This window comes from Sebastes umbrosus, chromosome 9, assembly GCF_015220745.1.
Source record: "Sebastes umbrosus isolate fSebUmb1 chromosome 9, fSebUmb1.pri, whole genome shotgun sequence".
NCBI lineage: Eukaryota > Metazoa > Chordata > Actinopteri > Perciformes > Sebastidae > Sebastes > Sebastes umbrosus.
The window spans coordinates 29229290-29257129 of record NC_051277.1 but is presented as its reverse complement, the minus strand read 5'-3'; the positions used below and the strand labels follow the sequence as shown (position 1 = coordinate 29257129).

Sequence of the window (27840 nt, the reverse complement as noted above, 5' to 3'; positions counted from 1 at the left end):
GTGCGCCTCGGCCACATAACCACCTCTGACTGATGGGCATGTTTCCTTCCTCTATCCATTATTATTCTAAGAGCGACAAAGTCGCCTTTTACGCACACATGACAAAAGACCAAAGTTGGCACACGTTGTTGAATTGCAACCATAACAATGTAAGTCTGCCGAGGGTCAGTGTGGCTGAGCCCAGAATATTTCCTCCTCCTGCCCATTGTTGTGGCACACTTTTGATACTGGGGGTGTCTTCTGTGTTGGGTGAGGGAGGTGGGAGAAAGAGAGAGAGACGAGGCTGCCATCAATAGTCCCTCCTGTGCTGCTTGAAGGAGGCCATTCTGGTGATTTAGGAGGAGAAGGGGGGCGAGTGAGTAGAAGAAGGAGGAGTGGGTGTGGGTGGGGGGTGTTGTGTGGAAAAGAGACGCAGTTTGGGTGCGGGGCGCGCGGAGAGAGAGAGAGACTGGAGAGGCGACAGAAGAGAGCGCACGGAGCAGGGCGCGCGCACCCAGACACACTCCCCTCCTCCTCTTTCTCTCTCTCTCTCTTTCTCTCTCATTCACTCTCACACACAGACTGAGAGAAAGCTGCGTCTTTTCATCCACTCTCACTCATCCGCTGGAGCGCACACACACACACGAGGCGACGGACATATGTCGATATATGCAACAGATTCTGTCTACAAAGAGGTCGCAACTGTTTTCTTTTTGGGTGCTACTCTTTTCCAAAAGAAGACGGACAATTTACTAATATATTTATCTTATTTATTTATTTGTATTCTCTATTTTGGCTGAGTTTCTTTTGGCGACAGTGAGCAGCAGCAGCAGCAGAGGAGGATTTAACATGCCAGACGTCTGAGAAGATCCCCCCCCCCTCCAATTTTTTCCCCTCTGTGGAAGTAATCGCCACAGAGTGCTTCACAGAAGATGAGGGCAAAAATGGTCCAAACCAAAGGAACTATTTTCTCTTCAGCACTATTCAAACTCCTGCTTTTGGTTGCAGTTACGCGCGGCGCCACCGGTAAGACTTTGAAATACAAAGTTTACGAGGAGCAGAAAGTGGGCACGGTCATCGCTCGGTTAAAGGATGATGTCGCCGGGGTTTTATCCAAACTACCCAGTTCCCTGACCTTTCGGTTCCGAGCTATGCAACGAGGCAGCACTCCGTTCCTGTCCGTCCGAGAGGAGGACGGAGAGATCAGCATCGGCACCAAAATCGACCGCGAGAAGCTTTGTGAGAAAAATTCGAACTGTTCGATTGAATTCGATGTCGTCACGCTGCCGACGGAGTACCTGCAGCTGTTTCACGTGGAGGTGGAAATCCTGGACATCAACGACAACTCCCCGCACTTCTCCCGCGCCATCGTGCCCATCGAGATCTCGGAGAGCGCGTCCGTGGGTACGCGCATCCCTCTGGACGGAGCCATGGATGCGGACGTCGGGGAAAACTCCCTGCACACATATTCCCTAACACCCAATAACTTCTTTAAGATCGATATAAGGACCAGGACGGACGGGGCCAAGTACGCAGAGCTGGTGGTGATGAGGGACTTGGACAGGGAGGTGCAGTCCAGCTACCAGCTGCAGCTCACTGCATCGGATAACGGTGTACCTCCGAAGTCTGGCTCCACTTTACTCAAGATCAGCATCTCGGATTCCAACGACAACAGCCCAGCCTTTGACGAGCAGGCTTATATTATCAATTTGCTGGAAAACTCTCCCCTAGGGACTCTAATCATTGATTTAAACGCCACAGATCCAGACGAGGGCACTAATGGGAAAATAGTCTACTCTTTCAGCAGCCATGTCTCGCCAAAGATCTTGGAAACATTTAAGATAAACCCAGAAAATGGCCACATTACTCTTATTAAGAAAGTGGACTATGAAAGCACTGCTTCCTATGAGCTGGATGTTCAGGCTCAGGACTTGGGCCCAAATTCCATTCCCGGGCTTTGCAAGATAGTGGTGAAAGTGGTGGATGTAAATGACAACAAACCAGAGATCAACATCAACCTGATGACGCCTGGCAAAGAGGAAGTGGCGTACATCTCAGAGGGTGCCCCAGTGGACACCTTCATAGCTCTGGTTCGTGTTGACGACAGCGACGGCGGGCTCAATGGCGAGGTGGTGTGCAGGTTGCACGGCCACGGCCACTTCAGACTCCAGAAGACCTATGAGAAGAACTACATGATCCTCACCAATGTCTCGCTGGACAGGGAGAAGAGGTCAGAGTACAGTCTGACGGTCATAGCTGAGGACAAGGGCTCCCCCAGTCTCTCCACCATCAAACACTTCACCGTCCAGGTGCTGGATGAGAACGACAATCCTCCAAGTTTCGAAAAGAGCCGCTACGAGGTCTTCAAATCGGAGAACAACTCTCCGGGAGCCTACCTGATGACCGTGGTGGCCTCAGATCCCGATCTGGGCACAAATGGCCAGGTCACCTACACCATCATGGACGCTCTTGTTCAGGGGAGCCCCATCTCCACCTACGTCACCATTGACCCTTCCAATGGGGCAATCTACGCCTTACGCAGCTTTGACCACGAAGACGTCAGCCGGATCGCCTTCACCATTCAGGCACGTGACGGAGGAAACCCCGTGCTATCAACCAACACCACTGTCCTACTGACAGTTCTGGATGAAAATGACAACCCGCCAATCATCCACTCCCCCTCCCTCCGGAATCACACCGCCGAGCTGCCGGTGTGGAAGTATGCATCACCTGGGCAGCTGATCACCGCGCTCAAAGTCACAGACCGCGATGCCGGCACCAACGGAGAGGTGAGCTGCGCCATTGTTGGCGGCAACGAGGACGGGCTGTTTGTGATGGACGCTCGGCGATGTGAGCTCAGAACCAATGCCAGCCTGGAGCAGGCTCCAAGGGACGTGATGGAGATCAGGGTGGAAGTGCAGGACAGGGGCACCATTCGGCTGTCCACAGGGGCCCTCTTCAGGCTCTCCCTGCAGGAGAATATGGACATCCTCCCCCCTCTCTACCCCACCGGCTCCAGCCAGGCCCCGCTGGATCTCTCCCTCATCGTCATCATCTCCCTGGGGGCCGTTTGCGCTCTGCTGCTCATCGTCATGGTGATGTTCGCCACTGCCCGATGCAGCCGTGAGAAGAAAGACCCCAGGCACAATTACAACTGCCGAGTGGCGGAGAACAGCTACCAGAACCACCCCAAGAAGCCCGCCAGGCAGATCCACAAGGCGGATATCACCCTGGTACCGACCGTCAACGGGACTTTGCCCATAAGGGCCCACCCACGCTCCCCCTCAGCCTCCCCTACACCTGATAGGGGCACCCTGGGGAGCAGGCAGAGCCATCATAGCCGCCAGTCCCTCAACAGCCTGGTCACCATCTCCTCCAATCATGTGCCGGAGAACTTTGCCCTAGAGCTGGCCCACGCCACACCCCCTGTAGAGGTAAGACAATGGAGCTTCTTTCATGCTTTTAGTGCATTCTCTTTAGATACTATGTCATGACTGTTGTCTGTACTAAAGGCAGCATAAACATACAGCTTTATGTGTATTAAGAATTGATTAGGCATCTGTTAAAACCAAAAGATATTTTTTATCCAAAATCATATACTTTGCACTATGTTTTTGTTATATATTCAGTATTTGTTCTGACTTTGTCAATTGCTCCCATATTCTGTTACCTTCAGCTCTTTGTGTCATGTTTTCGTTGACCATCACATTCAGGAGCAAGTCACAATGTCCTGCATTACCCCACCCTTATCCACAATGCCCCCCCCCCCCACCACCATCAACATTGTCTTGTGGCCTTGCTTGTTTGAGTCCATTCATTTTCCCCTCTTCATTTTTTCCTTTTATTTTTGTCTTTTTTCTTTTTTTTTGTCCGTTTTTTGTTTCTCTTGGGATTGTAGCAAGTCTCACAGCTTCTGTCCATGCTCCATCAGGGCCAGTACCAGCCACGACCAAGCTTCAGAGGCAACAAATACACCAGGAGCTACAGGTAATGCACACACAACATGATGCGTTCGAAGCCTTTATTGTCAGACATTGACAGAAGTAAGGTAAAAATACTATATTGTGCACCTCTATAATATCATGTCCACAGGATTTTGTCTGTTGTCAGTGCTTTCACATAACTCCATATCCAGTAGCTTTTTGGTTTAGTGTCAAACTGTATGCTCAATAACTTCACATTTGCATAATTTTATGTAAAACCTCTTCTGCAGAGCGCTCTCTGCCTCTCCGTGCTCCGTATTATCCATCAGTAGCATGGCTTTCCCTTCACTATTTGATGATATTATTGTCACTGACTAGCCAGTGTTCTCTGAGGAATGTATCAAATCCCTCTGCCTGTCTCTCTCTCTGTGCAGATATGCCCTGAACGAGATGGACAAGTTCAGTCTGAAGGACAGCGGCCGCGGAGACAGTGAGGCAGGGGACAGCGACTACGAGCCTGGCAGGGAGTCACCCATGGATAGGCTCCTTGGTGAGGGCTTTACTGAGATATATGCCCCTGATGGCCAGCACAGAACGCATGCAGGTACACCCCCTGGCCACCCCATCCACCACACCCCACAACCCTCCTTTCATATCCCATCATTACCCTTCCTGTCTTAGCATCTAGATCAGAATCCAAAGTTCAGTCTTTCATCAGTTTTTACAATGCATCAGTTGATTAAATCCTCACGTTGTACTATCGGTTTCCCCAAACAAATATGTATCCACAACATTTAACAGGAAAAATTTGAGCAAAAATTGAAAGGCAATTTGTTTCGTTATTGGTTAATCTGATGAATACATTGTCAAATAATTAATTAATGGATTATGAATGTCAGAAACTAGTGAAAATGCCCTGACGAGTTTACAGATCCCATGGTGACGTCTCTGACAGTTACAAACCCAAACATATCCACTTTAGTTTCATGTAAGATGGAGAAAAGAGAATCCTGCCGATTGATTTTCTGTTGATTGACAAATCGAGTAATCAACTAATCGTCCAGATTTACAATTTATGTGAAATACAGTATATGTTCAGTGAAATCAACTATTCAATCCATTTCACTTACACAGTCAATAAACACAATTTCTTTTTCAAATATGTCTCAAACTTGGAGTAGCAACCCTTCTTAGACTGACATATTGATGTCTTCAATATATTTTTAATAAAGGGATCACATACATAGTTTTGAATCATAAATCTTAAAGGATATGTATAGATCTGCTCCACACTATCTTAATAATACAATGCCCACATGATATAGGCTACAATGAAAGAGTTATTGGTTGCTCCAATCATTCCTCCTATAATCCATACTGGACCTAAACGTAAGTGACAGGCGACAAAATCCACAGTCCCCATTCTGTGAAAAGGCATTCCAGTGTTCAATTCAAGCTTATATGAGACTTTGCACAAATCAAGTGGCTATCTACTAAAGGTACAGCCTTTTGAGACGGTAATAGTAGAGTTTCAGTGTCCCTGGCATAGACTGTGTATAAGAAGTGGACGTCGTCACCATGACATCACACATTGGTTTGTGGACTGCCATTCTGATGCCTCAAGTTTGACATTTTTTTTTTTTGCCATCTTGTTTTTTGCAACCAGACTCGAGAGAGGGTGGCAAAAAGGTTATAATTAACTTTCATGAACTGAAATCACACTTTGGAAGAGTTAAAGTTATAAGACGAAAACACGGACAACACCCAGACTAGACGACGCCGTGGTAGCGACCTGTCAATCACAAGGTAGCCCCACCCTAAAGCATCCCCTGCTTTATGGTCTATTTGACTCTAAATTGGACCGTAATTTACTAAATGAACATCTCACTGTATTGAAGAAGACTTGAAACTAGAGATTGAGACCATAAACTCATGTTTACAATGTTTACTGAGGTAATAAATCAAGTGAGAAGTAGGCTCATTTTCTCACAGACTTCTATACAACCAGAGGAGTTGCCCCCTGCTGGATATTAGAAAGAATGCAGGTTTAAGGCACATCCACATTGGCTTGAATTTTCAGACTTGGAGGTAGCCCACTGGTCCCTGGACATAAAGAGGGGGGTCTTGTACAAAATACAATGGATTTTGTCCCACATCATTTACAGTAGAGTCAAGCTTGGAAGTGATCACATCTGAGCCCCAGTAACCGATTACTCAATGTACCTATGGGCAAATTAGTAATGTATTAAGACAGACTTGAACAAAACTGAACCTATCTATTAATTTATGTAGAATTACTTGAGGAACTCCCTCCGTACTCTTGAAAACAGAAAGCGATAGGATGCAATGTACCAAGAGACAACTCTATTGCTTGGACTATGAGAGTTTTGTGACCCATAAACAGGGCCACAACAGGTCGAGAAACCCCGGATCAACACATAGCAAGTGCCATACCTCATTCTATTCATCCTCTGCCTGGAAGCAAAACACTGTTTTACCTATTGCGGCATGCCTTCTTTGTTCTGCATTACAAGTGCATGTGCATTGGCCTTGGAGGTCCGTGAATGATACTGAACGTACGAGTTTCACCTCACTGTCACTAAGTTGTTGAGATATCTCTCCAGATAGCTCAACTGATCCTCCTTTTACAGCCACCCATCTCGTCTCCCTATACTGTCACACTGCATGGAGTTTCCCTCCTCTCCACAGTTGAGTTAACAAGGAAGAACTTTGAAGACTTGTTGAACATTGATTGACCCTACTGACTTCAAAATATTCTACCTTCCTAGCAAACACTCTCCAAAATCCCTCTCTGCCTCTCCGGCTGTCTTCGCTAACGTCACACAGGTTGCAAGCTGCCGCAGCTTCTTTTATCACGCCATCCCTCTCCTCCCAGAGCTCCCGCTTCTTTTTCCCGCCAGCTTCCCACACAGCCATCACTCGACACTGCATTTGAGCTACATCCCAATTAAAGTCGACCCAGACGGGCAGACAATCTCATCACCAACACCTCCTCCCCCTCCCTTCCTTCATAGCTCTGCTCGTTAGTCACTCTCCCTTTTCCCCACATTCGAGCCTTCACTTTCAGCCGTCCAAAACCGAAGCCCTCGCGCTCCTCTGATGAAAAGGAGGCATTTAATTGCCATGTGACGAATAGTTGCTATGGAGTCGGCGCCGAGTTGCGCTCGTGATTAAGCCCTGAAGAGCGTAATTACATCTCAAAGCTCACCTTTCTCCTTCTGTATGTTCACTACCGCCTCCCGCCCCCGTGTCCACTGCAGCATGGACGATTTCGAGCAGCGTTTAGTCGGTGCCCTGTTATTATGGCTGGATACGGTAGCCCTCCCTGCTCAAGGGAAGAATGAGGTAGAGATTCTTTGTTTGTAGCCCCATCGAGATGCAGAAGATTGTGTACAGTATATTACTAGGGGATGTGCCTCCAGGGTTGAAACTTTGCAAAGCTCATTCTCAAATGCTTAAAGAACCCTTTAGGAAAACATGGCATTCTATAAAACAGGAGGATTAAAAGAAATAATCTTTCTGCTCCTTATTCTGCCTTTGTTTTTATGCACTGCAATAGTGTAAAAAACAACTTAGCAAATACACGTTTGCTTTCTTTCTGAGAGAGAGATGAGAAGATCTATACCACTCTGTGTATTTAGACAGAGAGACCCAAACCAAAAACTGTGCTCACTGACCGTCGACCCATGCTATGACCAGAAATACTGGCCAAATACATAAAAAGTCATTTATTAAGAATGATAATCTCCCCCCTAAATAAACTCAGATTGTTGTTTTTACATTTCTCTCTGATCAAACAAACAAGCTATAACATGCTAATTAGGGAACAACTTTTAGACTAGACTATAGTCATTTTAGACAGAGCCCAGACATCTGAATGCTAAACTAGGCTAACCACTCAAAATCCATACTAACAAACACTGACATGGGATTGATATCAATCTTCTGATTGCTCTTGAAAATAAAGTGAATTAGCTTTATTTCCCCAAAATGTTGCACAATTTCTTTTTCAAACCTGAGCTCTGTATAGCCCAGCAGTATTGGACCCGGGCTGAAAAACCCTTGACAAACCCACTGCACTCGGTATTTAAAGACAAAATAGCATCAAACTTGAAATCGAGGACATTTTTTAAGGCCAACAAATATACAAAGTCTCAGCGGTCTAAGGTCCGTCGTCAGTCTTACAGATAGAAGTGGGCCTCTCATCCGCAGACACAGGAGTCAGAGCGCTGAGAACAGTTTGTCTATGACACGCTGATTAAAAATATCCTCACTGTCGAGATCTGACCCCATTCTTTTTTGCATAATGAATGAGGAGTAAGCAGCGTTGTCACATACAGGCAGGAGTGAAAGAAGGCATGTAGAACATGTACATGTACTTATTATTTCCCTTAAAAAAGGGTTAAATGAGCACTCCACCAATTGTATATGTCAAAGTCGGTTTACGGCTTTTGAGGACTTAAAACCTTTGTCAAAAACTGAGTGCATGGAGTATGAAAGCTGTGAGCAAGGAGTATCTAACAAAAGATGCTATTGAGTTGCATTATGGGAAGTGTAGTATCCGGTGCTTTTGGAACACCAAACTAAAACTCAGGATATCTCAGCCTTTGCTGCTTCGAATTTGACCATTCTTGTTTTAATCTGTCTGCCACAACTGCTCCAACATTACAGAAATACAATCCTAATTTGTTGTAATGTCCCTTTAAATATGTCCCCCACATTGTAGTCGTCAGTTTAGTCTAAATCTTACTGCCAGCACACCTTGGGTTCTCCCCTGCTCAGTGGATAGCATCCCCTTCTTATCAGGGATAAAAGTAGAATTTGTGTTCCGATATTACAAAAAAAGCTAAAAGACATTATTGGCCCTGTGGTCTGTAGTTCTGAATGAAACTAGTCTGATAATTTATTGGCAAGTAAATCAGTCAGTAAGTCAGCTGAATTGACATTACAGTCAGCCAGACAGGCAGGCTTTCACTTAATGTTTGCCTGACGTGTTCTTTTTTTTTTCAGTTTTACACACAAATCAGCTGGGTTAAATCTATCATTTTTACCCTTTCATCAGCAGGGCACCCAATCTGCTGCTGCCCCCGCACTGTTTTTTCCCTTTCAGTGCACCCAAATGCACTTTTCATCTGCTCTAAGATGTATTATAAATGTTCCTTTCATGTTAATGAGGGGATAATGAAGTCCCTCAATGGCACAACTGAAAAGCGCTGCACTCCCTTAATGAAGGCTTCAAGTTGGCATATTTGATTTGTCTAATTTATTCTTCAGAGATTTTCTATTTGAAGATTTAATATTGAAAAGAGCGACTTGAAAGGGAAAAATGCAAGGCTTTTAGAGGAGGAGTTATTTTGAATGGGTAATAGGCATTGATCGGCCTCGCTGAATTGTCTCTCTGTGGTAAATACATTGGAAGGTACTGTAGCAGGCAGTGCTCCTGCAGAGAGCCTTTCAGACTAATTAGGGCAGATTTCTACCGTGTTTCCAGAGACAGTGCAGCAAAAAACACCTGAGGAGAGGCAGGCAAATATTAGCTGGATGGAAAAAAAAGACTCAACTGACAGGAATCATCTTTGCATCGCTTTGATTTTGCAATCGAATTCATGGTTGTTTTGTTCCAACATGGAAAACTAAAGCTATAATGAAAGTATTATCTGCAAGGTACATCTGTATAAACACTTTACTGTGTGTGCTCACTTTATTACATATATTGTACATGATATATGTACTGTATGTTTTGAAATGTCAACTTCATAAGAAAAGCAGCCTTGTTTTCATTGACGATGCGTTTTAAAGATCATTTATGGGGTTTTTAAAGGCTTTTTTAGTGGTTAAAGTGGTTGGAAAATTTCCACTGTTTTTACTGAAAAGCAACACTAGTCCATAGATTCCCACCTTTTTAGGATTTATGACCAATTACTTGCACTTGTTACATTCTTTACTTATAATCTTGTGTACAATCAATTGCATACATGCACCTGCATGGCACAATGCAATGCATATACAATTAATAAACCAACCTCAGTGCAGCCTAATTTCCTAATGAATGAATCTAGTGTAAATACAGCTGAAACAATCAGGCAGTTAATTGTTTTGGTTGTTTAATCAACCAAACATGACAAATATTCTCTGGTTCTCTGTTCTCAAATGTGAGGATTGTGTGCTTTTCACTGTATTCCTGATTACTTATGAGTATTTCTGTCTTTCTTTCCAGCTATGAGGCTCTGCACAGAGGAGTGTCGTGTCCTGGGTCACTCAGATCAGTGCTGGATGCCGCCCCTGGCCTCCCCGGCCTCGTCCTCCGACTACCGCAGCAACCTCTACATCCCTGGGGAAGAAGCCCGCCAAACCACCGACCTCTCCCAGGAAAAGACCCCGCAGCCCTGCACCGACGCCGGCCCCGCCCGGAACCAGAGCTTCTCCACCTTCGGCAAGGACCTGGGCGGTGAGGACGGTGGAGAGGATGAGGAGGGAGGGTGCGGTGGGGGCGAGGCCAGAGATGAAGACTTGTGTGGGACCACGTCGTTGCTGTCAGAGATGAGCAGCGTGTTCCAGCGGTTGCTACCCCAGGGTCTGGACTCGTACGTCCAGGTCAACGAGAACCAGAAGGGGACTAGTCTCAGCGGGGTGGGTGTGCCCATGACTGGATCTTTAGATCGCAGGAGGGGCCATCTGCCCGGCAAGCCCAACCCCTCCGTCCACCAGCAGGGCGTGGCAGCCTGGGCAGCCAACACCCACTTCCAAAACCCTGGCAGCAGCATCGGCCCATCTGGCCACCACCAGGGTGGCAGCTACCACACCCTGAAACCCAGCACCAAGCTCAGCTCGCAGAGCAGCAGCCACAAGGGCTCGCAGGCGCCCAAAAACAGCCCCCAGAACAGCGGCCATGCCCCAAAACCCCACAGCAGCCCCCTTCTCACGGCGCTGGTCAGCCCCACTCTGGTGCAGCAATCCCCGGCCCCGGTGCCAGTGCCGGTGGCGCTCCCCGGGCCCTCCTCCAAGTGGCTGCCAGCCATGGAGGAGATCCCAGAGAACTACGAGGAGGACGATTTTGACTCTGTGCTCAGCCACCTTCAGGGCAAACGCAGCGACAGCCGACACGAGCTGGTGGACGCCAGCGAGCTGGTGGCCGAGATCAACAAACTGTTACAGGATGTCCGGCAGAGCTAGACTTCCTGTTTGTTATCCTCTTTATTTATTCACCACCCACGGACTGCTTCCTTTACTTCATAATTAAAGTGAGGAACTATGGGTGGCAAAAGAAGGACAGAAAAAAAGGCAAAAATCAAGACCTGCAATTGTCGTTAAAGTTGCATTTCTAATGTAATAATTGTGTTTTGTGAATGCTAAATATCCAAAAAAATAATGTTTGTAATTGCTGGTTTGGTACATAATGTACACTATGTGACTGTATTTATCTTTGTATTTTAAAAATACATTTGTATACTTATATTTATAAAAAAGTGTATATAAACTTAAACATAAAAGTCTATTTTTATATTTTGAATGCATGTTGAGTATATTGAATCAAGACTTTGACATGCGATCGACATTCTACATATTTAAATTGTCTTTTGTATTGTGATTCTTTTTTATTTGTCACTATGATATGTATACATGAATATATTAATGAATTAATGGACACGTGTCTTTGTGGATTATTGTGGGGAAGGTACCCAAATAAAAATAATACACAAATATTAATCAGATTTCTGTGGTTTATATTTGAGGTTTGTTATGGTACTAGGAGGTTCAATAGTATTTCATGCATTGTATAACCAAGAATATAACTAACTAAACTATATAACCATTCCGTATGTATCATCTCACATGAACAAAACTTCACTCTGAAAGGAGTTGAAGTGGGTCTTCATGGTTTGCCTTGTGGAAATGGAGGTTAGAATTATGGCTGCCCCCTCTCAGTTGATTAGTCGACTTATCGGTTGTTTTGGTCTTAGTTGACTAAGATTTCTTCAGTCGATTAGTCATTTTTTCATGCTTTAATGATGTTGAATGACTTCTTTCTGAGATACTTATGTGCACATCTCTGGTAAACACATCATTAAAAATGGTGCTTTCACCTACTGCTTACAATCTCATTGAAGTAAGAAGTCAAATAATACACAATATATTAGGTAAAAAATCCATGTAAGCCATTTCAATGCATTACTAATGAATACAACATGTTGGGTATAGGGCTCTAATTCATTAACTTTCTTGGGCAACAGGCAATTAACTGATATTTTAGATAATCAGTTAATTGTTTTGGTGATTTATGAAAACATTTAAAAAATGTGAAACATTGTCTGGTTCTGGCTTCTCAAATATCAGGATTTGCTGCTTTTCTTTGTTTTATACTAGTATAAAGTGAATACCTGTGGGTTTTGGACTATTGGTCAAACAAAAAAAAAGGAAATTTGATGATGTCACATCAGACTCTGGGAACTTGTAAAAGGCTATTTTTAATTTTTTTTTTTTTTTTTTTTTTACATTTGATAGACTAATAAATAGTGAATTCAATTAACTGAACGGATGAGAATAGTCATTATCTGCAGCCCATCTCTTGTTTATTGAAAATCATCTGGTGGAGTGCGAAATTTTGTGATGTCCTCTATAAACTCATGAAGCTTATAAAAATATTGTAAAGTCTATGAAAACACTGTGGATAAACAATCCAGACAGGTTTACCCTTCACTAAAGCCATCACGAGTCTTCATCTTCGCATCAGCTAATTTGGCTTCCTGTCAGTGTTTGCAATTTGTGCGACGGCACTCCTGCTCGTATGAGGAAGCTTTGAGGCATTTCCACAAACACTAAATGACTTGATACAGCCGGGATTGTTGCCTCAGCCCAGAAGAAACACAGACAGGCTCTGCATTCTGTCAGCAATCTCAGAGCCACTTCAATTCACTAAACAAAAGGATCAAACTTGGATGTGTGGTGGCTGATGGGAGAAAATTTGCTGTGGAAGCAGATGGAAATAGCTGCTGTGGAGAGAGAAAAGAGAGTTTCATGGAGGGGGTTGGATTTGATGGAGACGCCTCCCTCCTCTGTTGCCTTAACAACTAGATAATGGGTGACACCTAGAGGTTCAGCATGTGCACTGTAAACCAATGACTCCATCACCCAGCTTTTACCACCACATTATTACTACTGACTACTAGCAGCACCAACCCTGACATGGAACTAGAGAGGAGCAAGAGCAGACAACCAGACAGAGCCCCCTGGAGGACAAACCAGCACCCTGCAGCTGTAAGGGACACAGCTGAATGGCCTGCAAGGAAAAACAAGCACACGCTCACCTGCTGAGGATCAACATTACTGTCCATCACAGCGGATCAAAATCAGAAAATGAAAAACTCATTCTTCATTCTTTTATAATTCTTAATAATAATAATAATAATAATAATCTTTATTGGTTTATAACTTCATACAGCATCTTTAAAACCAGTTAACAGTTATAAAGTGCTATATATATATATATATATATATATATAAATACTGTATTTAAATATGCTATATCAATAAAGTTTATTATTATTATTATTATTATTATTATTCATTGTGATGGACAGTAATGTCCCATGTTTGCTGATCATCAGCAGATGAGCACATGCTTGATTTTCCTTGCAGGCCCCATTCACCTGTTTCCCTCCTTTTTACCATTTGTAATTAATATACTGCACCAACAACATTAAAATATTCCCATGTCTTTATTGTATTATTTTTATAGTCTTTATTGGTGAGACAAAGGCAATTTTCCTGTCCTACTGGGACAATAAAGGGTAGTTTATTTAACTTGTTATCATTATTATCATTATTATTATCATTATTGCTTTAACTTTGACAACCATACTATATATATTGCTCATCACTCATCTTCAACCGCTTATGCGGGGTCGGGTTGTGGGGGCAACAGCTCCAGCAGGGGACCCCAAACTTCCTTTTCCCGGGCCACATTAACCAGCTCTGACTGGGGGATCCTGAGGTGCTCCCAGGCCAGTGTGGATATATAATCTCTCCACCTAGTCCTGGGTCTTCCCCGCGGCCTCCTCCCAGCTGGTCGTGCCTGGAACACCTCCCTAGGGAGGCATCCACGGGGCATCCTTACTAGATGCCCGAACCACCTCAGCTGGCTCCTTTCAACGCAAAGGAGCAGCGTCTCTACTCCGAGTCCCTCACGGAAGACTGAGCTTCTCACCCTATCTCTAAGGGAGACGCCAGCCACCCTCCTGAGGAAACCCATTTCGGCCGCTTGTACAACCATAGGTGAGAACGAAGATTGACCGGTAGATCGAGAGCTTTGCCTTCCGGCTCAGCTTTCTTTTTTCGTCACAACGGTGCGGTAAAGCGAATGCAATACCGCCCCGCTGCCCCGATTCTCCAGCCAATCTCACATTCCATAGTCCCCTCACTCGCGAACAAGACCCCGAGGTACTTGAACTCCTTCACTTGGGGTAAGGACTCATTATTTATCATATATATATATATGTATATATATAAATATATATACATTCTGACTCTAACTCCATGATAATAAATAGTCTCTTTTATCTGTTAACAATTTGAACAGACTGAAGAGATGGTAATGGATCCATGTGATTTAAAAGGACTCCCTTTGTTTTGTCAATACTGATCAGCAGGGTGCTAAATTCACACCATTCTTCCAGCTTAGATACCTGTTCAAAAACGATTGCTATTGTCATTCTTGTGGAACAGACCAACTAAAGCCATATCATCAACATATCTGAACAGCTTCATTGTCCTGCATTGTTATTTCAGTGGTGTAAATAAAAAAACAATAATGGTGATTTAACACACCTCCGGTTATTGTGTGCATCAGTGAATATCAATGAAACTGTGTCATAGTTTCATTCTACATACTAATTCAAAGCAGGTTTGCCGTGGTATGTAAAGGTGTGACCTGCAGTGCTCACACTGGACAAATAACAAAACCAATTTCTTTTTACGTTTACTCAACCACCATTACATCTTGCTTAAATGATGTTGTGTGATAGGCTGGCCATATATCAGTAACTAATGTATGTTTAGACTGCTCTTCAATCTTCATATTTATTAAGTTATTTTACATCCACCTCAAAGCCCCTTGAAATCCTGAAACAGATAAATTTAAAACATCAATTCATTCATTCATAGTCAAAATGTCCCCATATCCATGGTCAGAGGGGAAGCAGAAAGACGATATTGAAGTTTCCTTGACAGAATGTCAGGCATAATCAGACTGTACTTATATAACACTTAAATAATGAAATGTGCTACGGTATGCAACTACAGCGCCTGGCTCTAAAAATTGCAGCCTTGATCTCATGAAATTAGTGTTGCTGATGTCAGCCTGATGTCGCCATGAGTCGGGATCAAAGAGATTCAACTGACATACAATGTGTAGGGATCACCGATGATCGATTGTGCACAGGCCTGCACCTGGCTCATCTCACAAGAAAGTAGAGAAATAAGTACTCACTAGCAAGGACCACACCATAATACTGTATTTTTTAAAGGTTAAATAAAATGAGGAAGTACAGGATATTGAGGATGGATGATTGGATGTGAAGAAGGGTATGAACGTGGGGGAGGAAGTCATCCGTTTTTGGCTGGTCTGGGACAGATGTATTGAAGGCCGGGAAGGAGGACGCTCAGTGTGGGTGATCCGTCTCTGGAGTCAAACGAGCCGATTTCGGGGTTCCAAAACAGACACATTTAATTGAGGCTGACGTGAGCCTGAACTCAGCGGTAATTGTTAAGATTGTTGCAGGAGTAGGAGCGGTGTACCTGAGATGACCAGTGACCTAATGGTTTGATTTTTATGCCCAGTCTAGCTGCTGTGAAAGCAGCGCCGATGTGAAAAGAATGGCTGGAATAGTGTTCAGAAGATATGCCAGAAATGCAGATGACTGTGAAAATGCTTGTGAAACCAGAATCGAGTGGCTATTCTCCCTGTTTCAGTGAGAAAGAGCGGGTCTTGTTGCAGCGTAAAAAAGAGTCTGGAAAGAGTCCAGCTTGATCCTTAAACACTCTATGGAGGTGCAATGCCCTGAGGTTTTTCTCTTCGGAAAGAGGAACACCAAGTCCTGAGGAGTAACAACGAGAAAATCACCAGAAGATGGAGAACGTAAGGAAGTTTGTAGTAGGATCCAACAGGGCTTCAGAAAAGGAGTCCAACATCTTCAATCAAAAGCAAAATGATAGGCTCCTTTCCTTTCCAGTGTACTCCTAACAAAAGCCAGAAGTCTGGGGGATGATGGACATGACTTAGAAAGTCATGAAATCTAAGCTCCATTGTCTGCCAAACTGATGACGGTGATGGTCAACAGTTGAGTAGTAGTGTGACGCTGTTGATGCTTGAAATGTGTGGAGAAAAAAAATAGAAAGAAAACAATTGCTACAATGAATGTGATTCTTCTCACACTTATTTTTCTTCTTTCAGTGACTCTGTCTGTCTCTGCAATCTGAGGATCTCTGCTGAAGCAAAGGACAGAGAGTGAGCATCAGTGAAAGAGAGAGAGGGAGGTATTGAGGTGGAAAGAGAGAATTAGAGGAAGATAGAGAAGAGAGAGAGAAAAAAACTGAGACTGTGTGTGAGAGAGGAGAGAGACATTACAGAGCTGTAATGCAGTTCGGCCCTTGTTCAGAACACACACACACACACACACACACACACACAAACACACTTTTACTTATCTCGTCCATACAGATCCTCTCAGTGACAGCAGGAATGAAGCCACCACTGTTGCTATTGTCATGGATACACTGATACACAGTGTGTGTGTGTATGTTTGAGATGTGTTGACGTGTGTGTCAGCGACAGAGTTTATGTTTATGCAGAATGTGAGATATAATGCAGTGACATTCAGAGTGCGTGTGCATAATGTATCATGGGTGTTAACAGTATGTTGCTATTATCAGTTGTGTATTGATTGTCTCAACAACAGACAGCAGCAGCAGCCATCTGATTGATTAAAGACATTCATCTTGTTGAGATGCTGAAACACTCGTTTTGGAAACTCCTTTATACAAAGCGACTTACAATAAGTGCATTCAATTGCGTAATTTCAACCCCAAAAAGTGCAAGAATCATGCTGCGATTGGCAGCAGCAGAGTGTAGTGGATGGGCTGGAGTGTATGGTTTAACCATGTCCTGGTTGTTAGGATGAGTCGAAGCCATTCACAGCACAATAGGCAAGTACCAGTGTCTTGAATCGGATTCATGCAGCACCGCCTCCTGGGTGAGGATTGGACGTGTCCTCCTGATGTGGAGAATGAATCTGCTAGGTGAGACGTAGCGAGACAACAGGAGGAGATTCATCTTGGCAACCTACTACTGCTCGCTCATTGGCTACTATCAACACGACAAACAGCACTGCAAAGACCAAAACCACACAAACTGTTGTTGTCACACTCCTGGACCTGTTCATTGACAAAGTGGATCATGGACCTGGAAAACTCTATCGATCACTACTACCTACAGTGCAACATGACGGATACATCCAGAGACACCCTCAGACGACAAAACAAACACGGACAAAAGGAAAAAAAGCAGACTGCCACAGACATGGACGATCTGCTCACAGCTGAAACTGAGGTCAGTGTTTTTCAGTCCATTAACCTAAAAGCTGATCTGCTCGTTACACTTAACTCCAGAATAAAAGACATGCAATCTATCTTAGATTCTGCCCAAAACCTTAAGCTTAACTACCGTGGTTCTGACACCAAAAATAAAGTGAGGCCAAGGAAAGTGACAAAGCCGCAGTATGTGATGAGTTGGGATGAGAACTGTTGTAGAGCAGGGGTTCTGAAGCCGATCCCAGCTGACATTGGGCGAAGGCGGGGTACACCCTGGACAGGTCGCCTGACTATCACAGGGCTGACACATAGAGACAGACAACCATTCACGCTCACTTTCACACCTATGGGACATTTAGAGTCAACAATTAACCTAACCTGTCTTTGGAAAACCCACGCTCACACGGGAAGAACATGCAAACGCCACACAGAATGGCCCCAAGCTGGATTCAAAACTGCAACCCTCTTGCTGTGAGGCAACAGTGCTGACCACTGCCTGTGCAGCCTCCTTCCTAAATTTGATTTGATTATTATATTATGATTATAATTAAGTATATTCTCAATGTTTTTCAGTTTGTCAGACCGTTAACGGGAAGTTTGTTCTTTCTTAAAGCTCCTATATGTATCTTTTTAAGTGGTTATTGCACTTTTCCAAATTATGCTGATGCATAAACACTGCTGCTATAAAAGTCTTATTAAAACCAGATAAGGAACCAACACTTTTCTCTAGTTACTGCAGCGCCTTGTTGCCTCATATCATTAGTCAACACAGACATTAAAATCATCTCCAAGGCACCCGCATCCCGGTTAAAAACAATACTTCCCTCCATAATCCATAATGACCAAACCGTCTTCATCAGGGGGAAGACATTTCTGTTATACCTAACGACATCAGAGGACTCTTAAATTTAATCATCATTTCACAACACAACAAGGTAAAGAGGATTGTAGTTGCAATAGATTCAGAGAAAGCATTTGATACAGTTAAGTGGATTTTCCTTTTCACAGTTCTACAAAAGCTCGGTTTTGGAGAGTTGTTTATTCACTTGATAAAAACACTTTACAACACACCCACAGCCATTGTTTCCACTAATGGGATCACATCACAAAGTTTCACACTGCACAGGGGCACCAGACAGGGATGCCCACTCTCTCCTCTGCTTTTGCCATTTTCATTGGACCCCTTGCTTGTGCCATCCGACAAAACCATAAAATAAAATGAATTCATGCCGCAAACATGGAACGCAAAATTAATTTATCTGCCCCTCAATGACTCAATGATTCCGTTAAAATGGTTTCAGTCACTGAATTCCGTCATATCACGCTTCAACTGGAAAAATAAAAAAATATATATGTTATAAAATCAGTCTCTCCACTACTACCCGGCAAACCAGCTACAGTATATCTCATTAAATCCACTCTAGCCCGCCTCATATATCTTGCATTAAATTAAAACAAGCAGAATGCAACAACATAAAAATATCTGATTTACCCTTCATTGCTTCAAAAACCCACTCATTTCCTCAACTCTGAAAATGCTCAAAATTAGCAAAAGAAAGAGTCCCTACACACTTAAAACCACTGGTTCAAAATGTACCCAATCTGGGGCTAATATAGCACCAAACACAGCAATGGATTAAAGGTGCTCAATACGAAATTCAGAGCATATATACTGCCTCCACACGTCTCTCAACATGGTGACAGCTGAGCCGGCGACAGCAGCTAACGGGGCTAACGGTGCTAACAGTGCAAACAATGTCAACATTGCTGGCAGATAACAGTGTTTACCTGAGGGGGAACCGGAGGGTGGGCACTATGCTTCTGTGACAACGCCATTGTTCAGGATGGCGTTATCAGCTGTAACCGCCATATAATGTGCAGTGCAGAGCGATGGCCATGAGCTGGCCAGTGGGGCACGCTCATGTACTAACATGCACGCTCAGCCGGCTCGGCTATGTCATTAAAAGCATGGAGAAGCTTGGATTACGACACACACAGAGGGAGGGTGACTTCATTCTCTGCTCAGGTAGACATTACTCCACTATATTTTTACATAGCAAATAGTTGTTTTTTATATGTCGTCAGGGTCAAGAAGGAACCTCCACACTCAAAAATTGTCAGGATAATCCACAGATCTCAGTGTAAGTACTTTTCTTCAGCACAATGTCTTCAGTATAGAGCACTGTAGGCCTATGTGGTGCCTTGTTTGGACACATGTATCCACTATACTACTGTTGCAGAGAAGTGACAGATCTGACACACCTCTTGACTGCTAAGTTACTGTAACAACTTTGTTTCTAGTTGGCACATCATAATGTGAGTAAAAAGCTGGTAACCATACACTGTTGAGACACCTACAGGAGACATTTTACCATTTCATCACTTTGTTTTTGGTTTCCACCTCTCACAAAGCAATACGGCTTTGTTGTCAAGACAATACGCTCTTGTTTTCATCCAAGCAATACCAGAAGATGTTTTTCACTTGGTTTATGGCCGCAAGCTGTTTTTGTGTATAAGTGCATTTATGTGTGTGTGTGTGTGTGGAGTAAATGTAGCAGCACTGTAGTGTGACAGAAAGCTTATAGCCACAGTGGGAGGTGTGCTGTCCACAAATAGACACACACACACACACACACACACACACACACACACTGATGACAAGGACTGGCAGTGGTTAGATAATGGACCATCAGCTGAACAATAGCTGCCGTGTGTGTGTGTGTTTGTATTTGTGTGTGAATGTCTCTATCTTTTTGTGCTCTCCAGTTTGAGTGTTAGCATTTTTGATTTCTCGATTGTTTTGTGTAACACATTTTCTGTAATGTTGTGTGTGTGTGTGTGTGTGTGTGTGTGAGTGCGTAGACACATATGAGTATGTGTTCTGTATCTGCTTTGATGCACCAGAGTGTCTGTGAGACTGTGTGTGTGTGTGTGTGTGTGTGTGTGTGCGTGTGTTTGTGTGTGTGTTAGGGCTCACTAAACCAGTGTTATCTCCCTGTATATGGCAGTAAACACCTTGCTGGGTTGCTGGCTACTATCTGTGGACACACTGGGGCTGCACCACAGCAGATTAGCCTGATATCACTGTTTCTGTGTGTGTGTATGTGTGTTTGAGAGAGAGTGCATGTCGGACATACAAAGCTGATGGAAGTGTGCAGGGGGTTGCAAGATGTATGGCGTGTGTGTGTGAGAGAGGTTTTTTAAAAAAACAAGCCTTGAAGGACACGTCAGTCTTGTGGGTGGTTTTCTGCAATAGCCAGTCAAACATCAACAGTAATTATAATAATTTAGAAAATAAAAAAAAAAAAAAAATTCTACCTTCCTAAAAATATCACATGAAAAAAAGGGATTCACCTGTGAATATCTTTGTCCAGGTGTTGGCGAGTACTGCATATGTAAAAAAGGTTGTATGAAGTATTTAGTGTCTAGAGAAGACTACAAGTTTGATAAAGACAAACCGTCTGGGGGTGTGGTGTTGGACCTCTGTAGCCCGCTGCTCATTTTGCTTGAACCCAGCAGCTCGAGGCTACATTACGCACCAGCTTAACACACCTGAATCTCCGCTGAATCTCGGCGGCCGAGGTGCATTGTGGGTTATGCAGTAGTCAGGTTTTGACAAGGAAGAATAATCTGTGGAATCAAAAAGACACTCTGGTTCTGCTGTATCAATTTTGATTGTTTTTTTTTTTTTTTTTTACACTGTTAAACATCCTGAATCTGACAGTTATACTGCAATTCAAAATCAGTGGAGCACTCTTTTAAAGCTACCTTAATTGATTTCTGTTTGTGTCCACCTGATTAATGCAAGTCCAATATTCAGTATTCATTCTATGAGCTCTGTTTTGGTCTCCACCATCCATTATCTGTAACTGCTTATCCTGTTCAGGGTTGCGGGGGGTGGGGTACACCCTGGACAGGTCGCCAGACTATCACTGGGCTGACACATAGAGACAGACAAACATTCACACTCACATTCACACCTACGGGCAATTTAGAGTCAACAATTAACCTAACCTGCATGTCTTTGGACTGTGGGAGGAAGCCGGAGAACCCGGAGAAAACCCATGCTAACACGGGGAGAACATGCAAATTCCACACAGAAGGGCCGCAGTTTGAACCTCCGACCCTCTTGCTGAGAGGCGACAGTGCTAACCCCTGTACCACTGTGCCGCCCTGGTCTCCACCAATTCCTGAGAGTATATGTCTCTTTAGCTGCTGAATGCTCCACTGTGTTCACCAGCTAGTGTCTAACTGTGTCTGTCTGCTGTTTGCTGCTGAGCAGCAAACCAGGTTGATGAGAGGGCTGAGAGTGAACCAAAATGGTTTAGTTTTTGCAGTGTGTCCCGCACCCTCGGCTCTAGACTGCCCGTTTCTGAGACTTTTCGGCCATTTGAGCATGTTCAATCGGCGGCGCAGCCGTTGGTGAAAGAAATCACTCTGATTGGCCTTTCAGCTTAAGCGAATCAGTGCACGAGAAGAGAAACGGAAGAGAGAAAAGCAAGCCAACGAGGAAAAACACAGAAGGAACTTCTCATTTTTCGTCTTCATCTCATCTGATCATTCCAATACACAGATATTTCCACAGCAACATGGCCATCTGGAATGAAGCTAAGTGGTGAGTGAGAGTGCTGTGAAAATGGTCGGCAAACGCTGCTTTGCTTCATGTACGTATCATAACAACGATCTGTATATCCGCCGTCCTCGGTCCTCCGGTTTCCCTTTTTAAATGACGAATACAGACTACCGCCACCTGCTGGTGTGGAGAGTTATTTCTCCTCACGCAGGCGCAGAACGTACGTGCTAACTGTCCGTCAGCTGGAGTCTTTCCAGTGTGTTCAAATGCAACTTGTAGTCAAAAACGAAGGCGAAGTAAGGCGACGCAACAGTCAGCCTTCATCGCCGCCAGTTCTTTGATGTTGGCTTGGTGTGTCTGAGCCTTTAGGGGTTTAGATGTTTAGATCTCAACTGGAAAAAAAATAAAAAACTTTTCCATTTTTAAAAAAGCATGGTTGTGCTGAAATGTATTCATGTCTCCATCACTTTCGCCTCTTTATCTAGCAACACTGGTGAAGGAGGTGTGGGTGGAGGCCAACAGTTCAAAATCTCTCTACAGCTCTGTTTGTCAGTGCCTTTCAAAATCATAACAAATCACTTTATTAAAAGCATAACTGTTTATTTGATTATGTACCTCTGGTTAAGGTTTGATTTGGCACAAAAAGTATTTGGTCAGGGAAAGATCTTTGTTAATGTTGGAAGAACCTTCTTGGTTACAAAAATAAGGTTGGGCCATGGTTAAAATAAACTAATGTTGACTGTTTGTAGGAAACAGGAAATGATCAGTGGTCTCCTGTGCAAAGTCCACTAGTTGACCCATCCCTCCTCCCTGACCCCTGTCTCTGTGCAATTTGTGGCTCTACAACAACAACCCGACGGACAAGACTCACAATTCCCATGGCCCTTGAAGGGGGCTGTCAGTTGAACTTTGGCTAAATGTATGTGTCAGGACCATGGATGTATAAAGAGAACTGGATAAAGTGTTGGAGGCGAGCTCCCGTTCATTCCTATGAGAGTTGCTCAGTGGCGCATGAAGCCAAAATGGCTTGACTGCTGAGAGATAAAGTACCCGGATCATCCGGCGATCTTCCTCATCCACTGGGCCCATAGAGCAGACGCAGTAGCATTTCCTTTAACTTCGCCTCCCATCCCTCGCTCCAGCCTCGGTCTGGGGCTCATTCACATGAACGGAGGAAGGAAAATAACTCTGGATTCAACTATTAGTGCATTTTACAACTTTTAGGATCTAATGATTTAAAAAAGGGCTATTCAAGTGTTCATACTGGGTAGTTCATTTACCTAAAAAAAAATATCCGATGAGTTACAGACGTCTCTTTCGCAATGTAAGTCTATGGGGAAAAAAGTATTTTTGGACCCAATGGCATCACGTGACGGACATGGACGTTGTAGTACCGCCGTTTAGCCGGCACGAAAATTGGCATCAACGACTGGCGCTCTTCCTGGAGGCTTGGTTACTTGATACAGTCCTGCTCAGTTACTCTGAAAACTCACAGACCTCTTGAGAACCAGTACAACTGAAAGAGATACTACTGATGAAAACTGTTTGCATTAGAGTGGGGGCAGATATCTCAAACCTGTTCCTCAAATCTAAAAAAAAAAATGTGCATGGCTAGATAGTAGGGCTGCACGATATATTGCAGAAAAAAATATATTATAATGTCTACTGCATACCATTTTTTTTGCAATTTGGGTGAACTGACCCTTAAAGTGCAGAACATACACATACATGCCCTTTTCCACATACACCCTGTTCAGTATTCTCCCAGTCTCACATAATCAGAGCTGCTGTTGGCCACAGTGCAGCTTCAACACCAGCAGGAGCTGAGGAGCAGCGTGACTGATCTGCTTCACATTGTGTGTGCATGTATGTGTGTGTGTGTGTGTGTATACACTAACATATCTCACACCTGAGTCACAGCGTCACACTTGCCAAGAAGACCCCTTATAAGAAGATACAGTAACATCCGACTTGGCAAACTATCTCCGCACCATAACCTGCCACGCGGCATACGTTTCTTCACGCAGCATTGCATCAACAGCACCTGACACCAAACAAACACGTCTGCCTGCCAGAGAGACGCAAACCACCGCTGATAAATTAATCAGCTAACAAAGCTGCCTCCCATATTAATACAGATATGTTTGTCATCAGGCCAAGCACAGCATCATTGCTGTGTGACGAGGGTGATATGAAAGTGTGTGTGTGTGTGTGCTGGAATGTGTTTGTGTAGAAAGAAAGCAGGTGTTGACCCCGGTGATATGATGAACAAGTGGTTGCTATTTAAAAGCACAGAGAGAGGGGAAAAGAGGGCGTTGGAGAAAATGTGGCGTGTCTCTGTGCATGTGTTGAGAGCAAAGGTTTGCACTTTCACAGATTTCTTTATTTCTGCATTAAAAGGAGTCTTTGTATTTCATGTTTTGTTTGTGCCACAGCCATTATATGGCAAGAGTGTGTGGTCACCCTCTTCCTCTGTCTCTCTCTCACTGTTTTTGCATTAATTACATATTTTCCCACCACTAGGTGGAGCTCTTCCTTTTCCTCAGGAGCCCTCCCTCAGTCTCCGCTCACTTCCTTCCCTGTGGATGTGGCTGCCAGCTCTCTGACTAAAGCAGCGGATGGATCAGCGGCGGATAACAAAAGGATGGATATGATCCCTTCGATATCCCCCCTTCCTCCAACTCTGGCCTCCTCTCCAACTGGCACCAGCATGTGTCTCATATCTGGCGTGTGTCTCGGCTCTGATTTAGCTGGATTACATTTACACCTGGTGTTAAAATGCATCTCCGGTATACACGCTTAAATTGGATTTCTCTTCCCGTTTCCAAAGCCTCAGCAGATTGCTGCGCACATCTGTTGTAGTTTTCCCCTTTTTACACCAACAGCAATGCATAAATGAGTTCAACTGTGGGATACCGGTTACGCACCTTCTCTGCTCCGGATCAACCTCACTCACAGGTTGAACTTCTGGCACAGCACTTAATAAAAAAGTGTAAAAGTTACCACAGGAATAAAGAGTATGTGTTAGTTAGTCTAATCCAAATATGAAAGACTTTTACAAAGACTTTATTATCATATTTAGGGCTTTTAAAATTAGGTAGTAATTTTACCAGGTAACCAAGTCATTTGCTTGTTTTTCAGCCACTAGTATACTCAGAGTCGGATGAGCCAGCTATGCAGCCCCCCCAAGTATGTATTGGTTAGTAATAATTCATTATTTTTGGTAATTTAAGCACAAATTAATTTTGGAATATGCACCATGTATGATTAATATAAACTGAAATACACCATTGACACCATTATGGTACAGCATGGTGAGTCAAGATGGTCATGGTCAAGTAGAAAGTTGCACCTCCTGTAGCGGTGGGTGCTGTCTGTTCTAGAGGGGGGATCTGACCTGCAACAGACCAACAAGCTCCTACGGGTCTGGGGCCAGCCTAAAGCAGGAGTGAGCAAAGAAAGCAAGGACAAAGCAGGAAGAAGAAAAAAAAGGGACAAAACAAACAAATAAAACCAAGCAGATAAAAGCATGGATAAAAGAAAGCGAGGCTGTGATTATCCTAGAGGTCACCACAGGTCATTTTATACAGTGAGGTCAAGTTTAAAAAAAATGGTCTCACTACAATGAAATGGGGACTAACATCATCACACATGGATACAGTTGGGCTCATTGGATCCACAAGAGTCTCAGCTTTACAGTGATACCCAATTTATGTAATTCAAGACTGTTTAGGGACCCCAGTATGCAGAAATATTCAAATACACCATTTTAGAATAGGGGTCAGAGGTTGAAAATGGCAATGCCAGTTTTTCCTCGCCAAAATTTAGCCCAACTTTGGATCATTATTTAGCCTCCTTCCTGACAAGCTAGAATGGTTGATACCCATGGATTCCTTATGCTTTCTAGTTTAATGTGATATCTGTAGCTTCTCTCTGGCTCTAAAACTGAAACTGCTACACTCTCTGAAAGACCGTAAAGTCGGTCGGGTTCGCGGGTCTCAGAGGAGGGTGACCTGGGTATTTTTCAACCTGGAACCTATTTACCCATCCTTATGTGTCTAACTGACTAATAGTGATGACGATTTTTGAAATTGGTCCAGTATTGAGGGAGAGCGTTGTAGACGGCAGCTGCTCATGGGCTGTATGTGATCTGTCGGGGTAAGCTGGCACCGTCATTTACTTCCACTAAAAGTGCTTGTTTTTGCCATGACAGGCTCTGATTGTTATTATAAGTGTCTGACATTATGAGAGAGTCTCGCTCAAAGAGAAGTCACATTCTGAAATCTTGTGATGTGTTGCCGGAAGACAACAGTGGATTAGTGGAATACATCCAACATTTTGCTTAGCGTTATCTAAAAGATTTTCAATGTCATGGCTGAACAATATTTAGCTGATTTAGACAATGTGGATGACGTCTTTGAATTTGATGGCCGCCCGTATTTATTTGAGCCAGAGTATACCGACATTCACATTTCACAAAGAGACTTGGACACAAAAAAAACGGCTTGAGCTAAACTAAAGAACAACATTTTTTTTTCCTCCACAAAAACATGTGAAAATAGGGTCCAGGTTGAAAAAGAAAGAAGTTACCGTTCAAGTGAAAAGTGATCATAGTTCAGTGCTGCAATTCTAATCCACTGCAGAATGCCTTTCCTTAAGGTTGTCTCAACTTATTGATCAAACTGGACAGCAACAGAGTAAAAGACCAGCGTCTGGTTCACAAGTAGTTTAGCCGACTCAGCTAGCATTCAGCACCGTGACTGAAAGCATCAGAGAGGCGAGCAGAAACAAGTGTGAAGAAACAGGGCGATGCAGAGCCCACGCTGCTCCACGCCATGCTGCTTCGCACCATGCTGCTCCTCGCCATGCTGCCCTCCTTTTCCATCACCCTTCTCTATTTCCACTACAGTTAAGTAATAGGAATAATTGCAGTTAGGTCAACGTGAGACACGATTAGGTAAAACTGCACTAAATAGTTAAAATCATTGGTTTGTTACACTGAACACCAGTCAGACAGCTCTCTCAACATGCTGAACTGGCAGAAGAGCTCCTAGTAAGATCCACTTAAATCCATCAGTGCAGACAAACTGAACAAACTACAAAGGATGTTCTGTTATAGGTTGTCCAACAATGCCTAAATAATACAGACTTTCACTTCTTGATGATCTTGATGATTGGATACAATAAACTGTTATCTGTGATAAAATCCTACATTCACTGTTCACTTTCTAGCTTGTCTCAGGGCCTTCCGTCCACTTTGGCCTAACAGTTGAGCATTGAGGTTCATTCTTGACTTTGGGAACACATATCTGTGATAAAATACTCTAAACTGGAAAACGTGTTCACTTTCCAATTGTTTTAAGCAGCCTTTGTCTGTATCCCATAGCCTTCTTACTGGAATACTCAAAGAAGGCTGTGCACTATACATGAACCAGAATACTCAAGAGTACACAGACAGGATGTCTTTGACGGACATGAAGGACGCTCTGGAGTCAAAAGCTCTGGAAAAAGTTACTAGGTGAAGTCACTGTATGTGGCATTAATACACTGCTATAAGGATGTATATATATACTGTGTATTTAGCAGCGTCATCATGCAGAAACCTATGTCAGGTCATGATGGAACACGTTTTTAGAAATTCTTGGGAAAATAGTATTTTACATACATGCTCCGACCAAAATTTTAATGTTCGGATTTTAATACATGAGGAACACCACTGGGAAGCTACAGAATGATATAAAAACCTAAATACTAATAATA

General features: G+C 43.7%; 1 protein-coding gene and 1 long non-coding RNA gene across 4 annotated transcripts; one reads left to right on the top strand and one right to left on the bottom strand.

The window, feature by feature from the left end:
- Positions 1-542: 542 nt before the first annotated feature.
- Positions 543-11630, top strand: pcdh18b (protocadherin 18b). 3 transcript variants are annotated; one of them, XM_037780935.1, is made up of 4 exons: positions 543-3413; positions 3911-3966; positions 4337-4506; positions 10141-11630. In XM_037780935.1, exons 1-4 carry the CDS (start codon positions 912-914, stop codon positions 11094-11096), a joined length of 3684 nt encoding a protein of 1227 aa, XP_037636863.1. In that variant the 5' UTR covers positions 543-911; the 3' UTR covers positions 11097-11630. The 3 variants fall into 3 exon arrangements, with proteins under 3 accessions (XP_037636863.1, XP_037636865.1, XP_037636862.1); XM_037780937.1 differs by having other exon boundaries at positions 3878-3966; positions 4337-4452; XM_037780934.1 differs by having other exon boundaries at positions 3878-3966.
- On the bottom strand, positions 5510-27840 carry LOC119494799. The gene is made up of 3 exons (XR_005208300.1): positions 27742-27840; positions 23610-23611; positions 5510-5520 (listed from the first exon to the last, which is right to left on the bottom strand). It is a non-coding gene; the product is annotated as an uncharacterized LOC119494799 (long non-coding RNA).

What these genes read in the sequence shown, in the direction of transcription:
- pcdh18b (XM_037780934.1), top strand. Translation starts at nt 912, where the DNA reads ATGAGGGCAAAAATGGTCCAAACCAAAGGAACTATTTTCTCTTCAGCA. An exon ending in ACGCCACACCCCCTGTAGAG is followed by an intron (nt 3,414 to 3,877) that starts GTAAGACAATGG and finishes TTGGGATTGTAG; the next exon opens with CAAGTCTCACAGCTTCTGTC. An exon ending in CCAGCACAGAACGCATGCAG is followed by an intron (nt 4,507 to 10,140) that starts GTACACCCCCTG and finishes CTTTCTTTCCAG; the next exon opens with CTATGAGGCTCTGCACAGAG.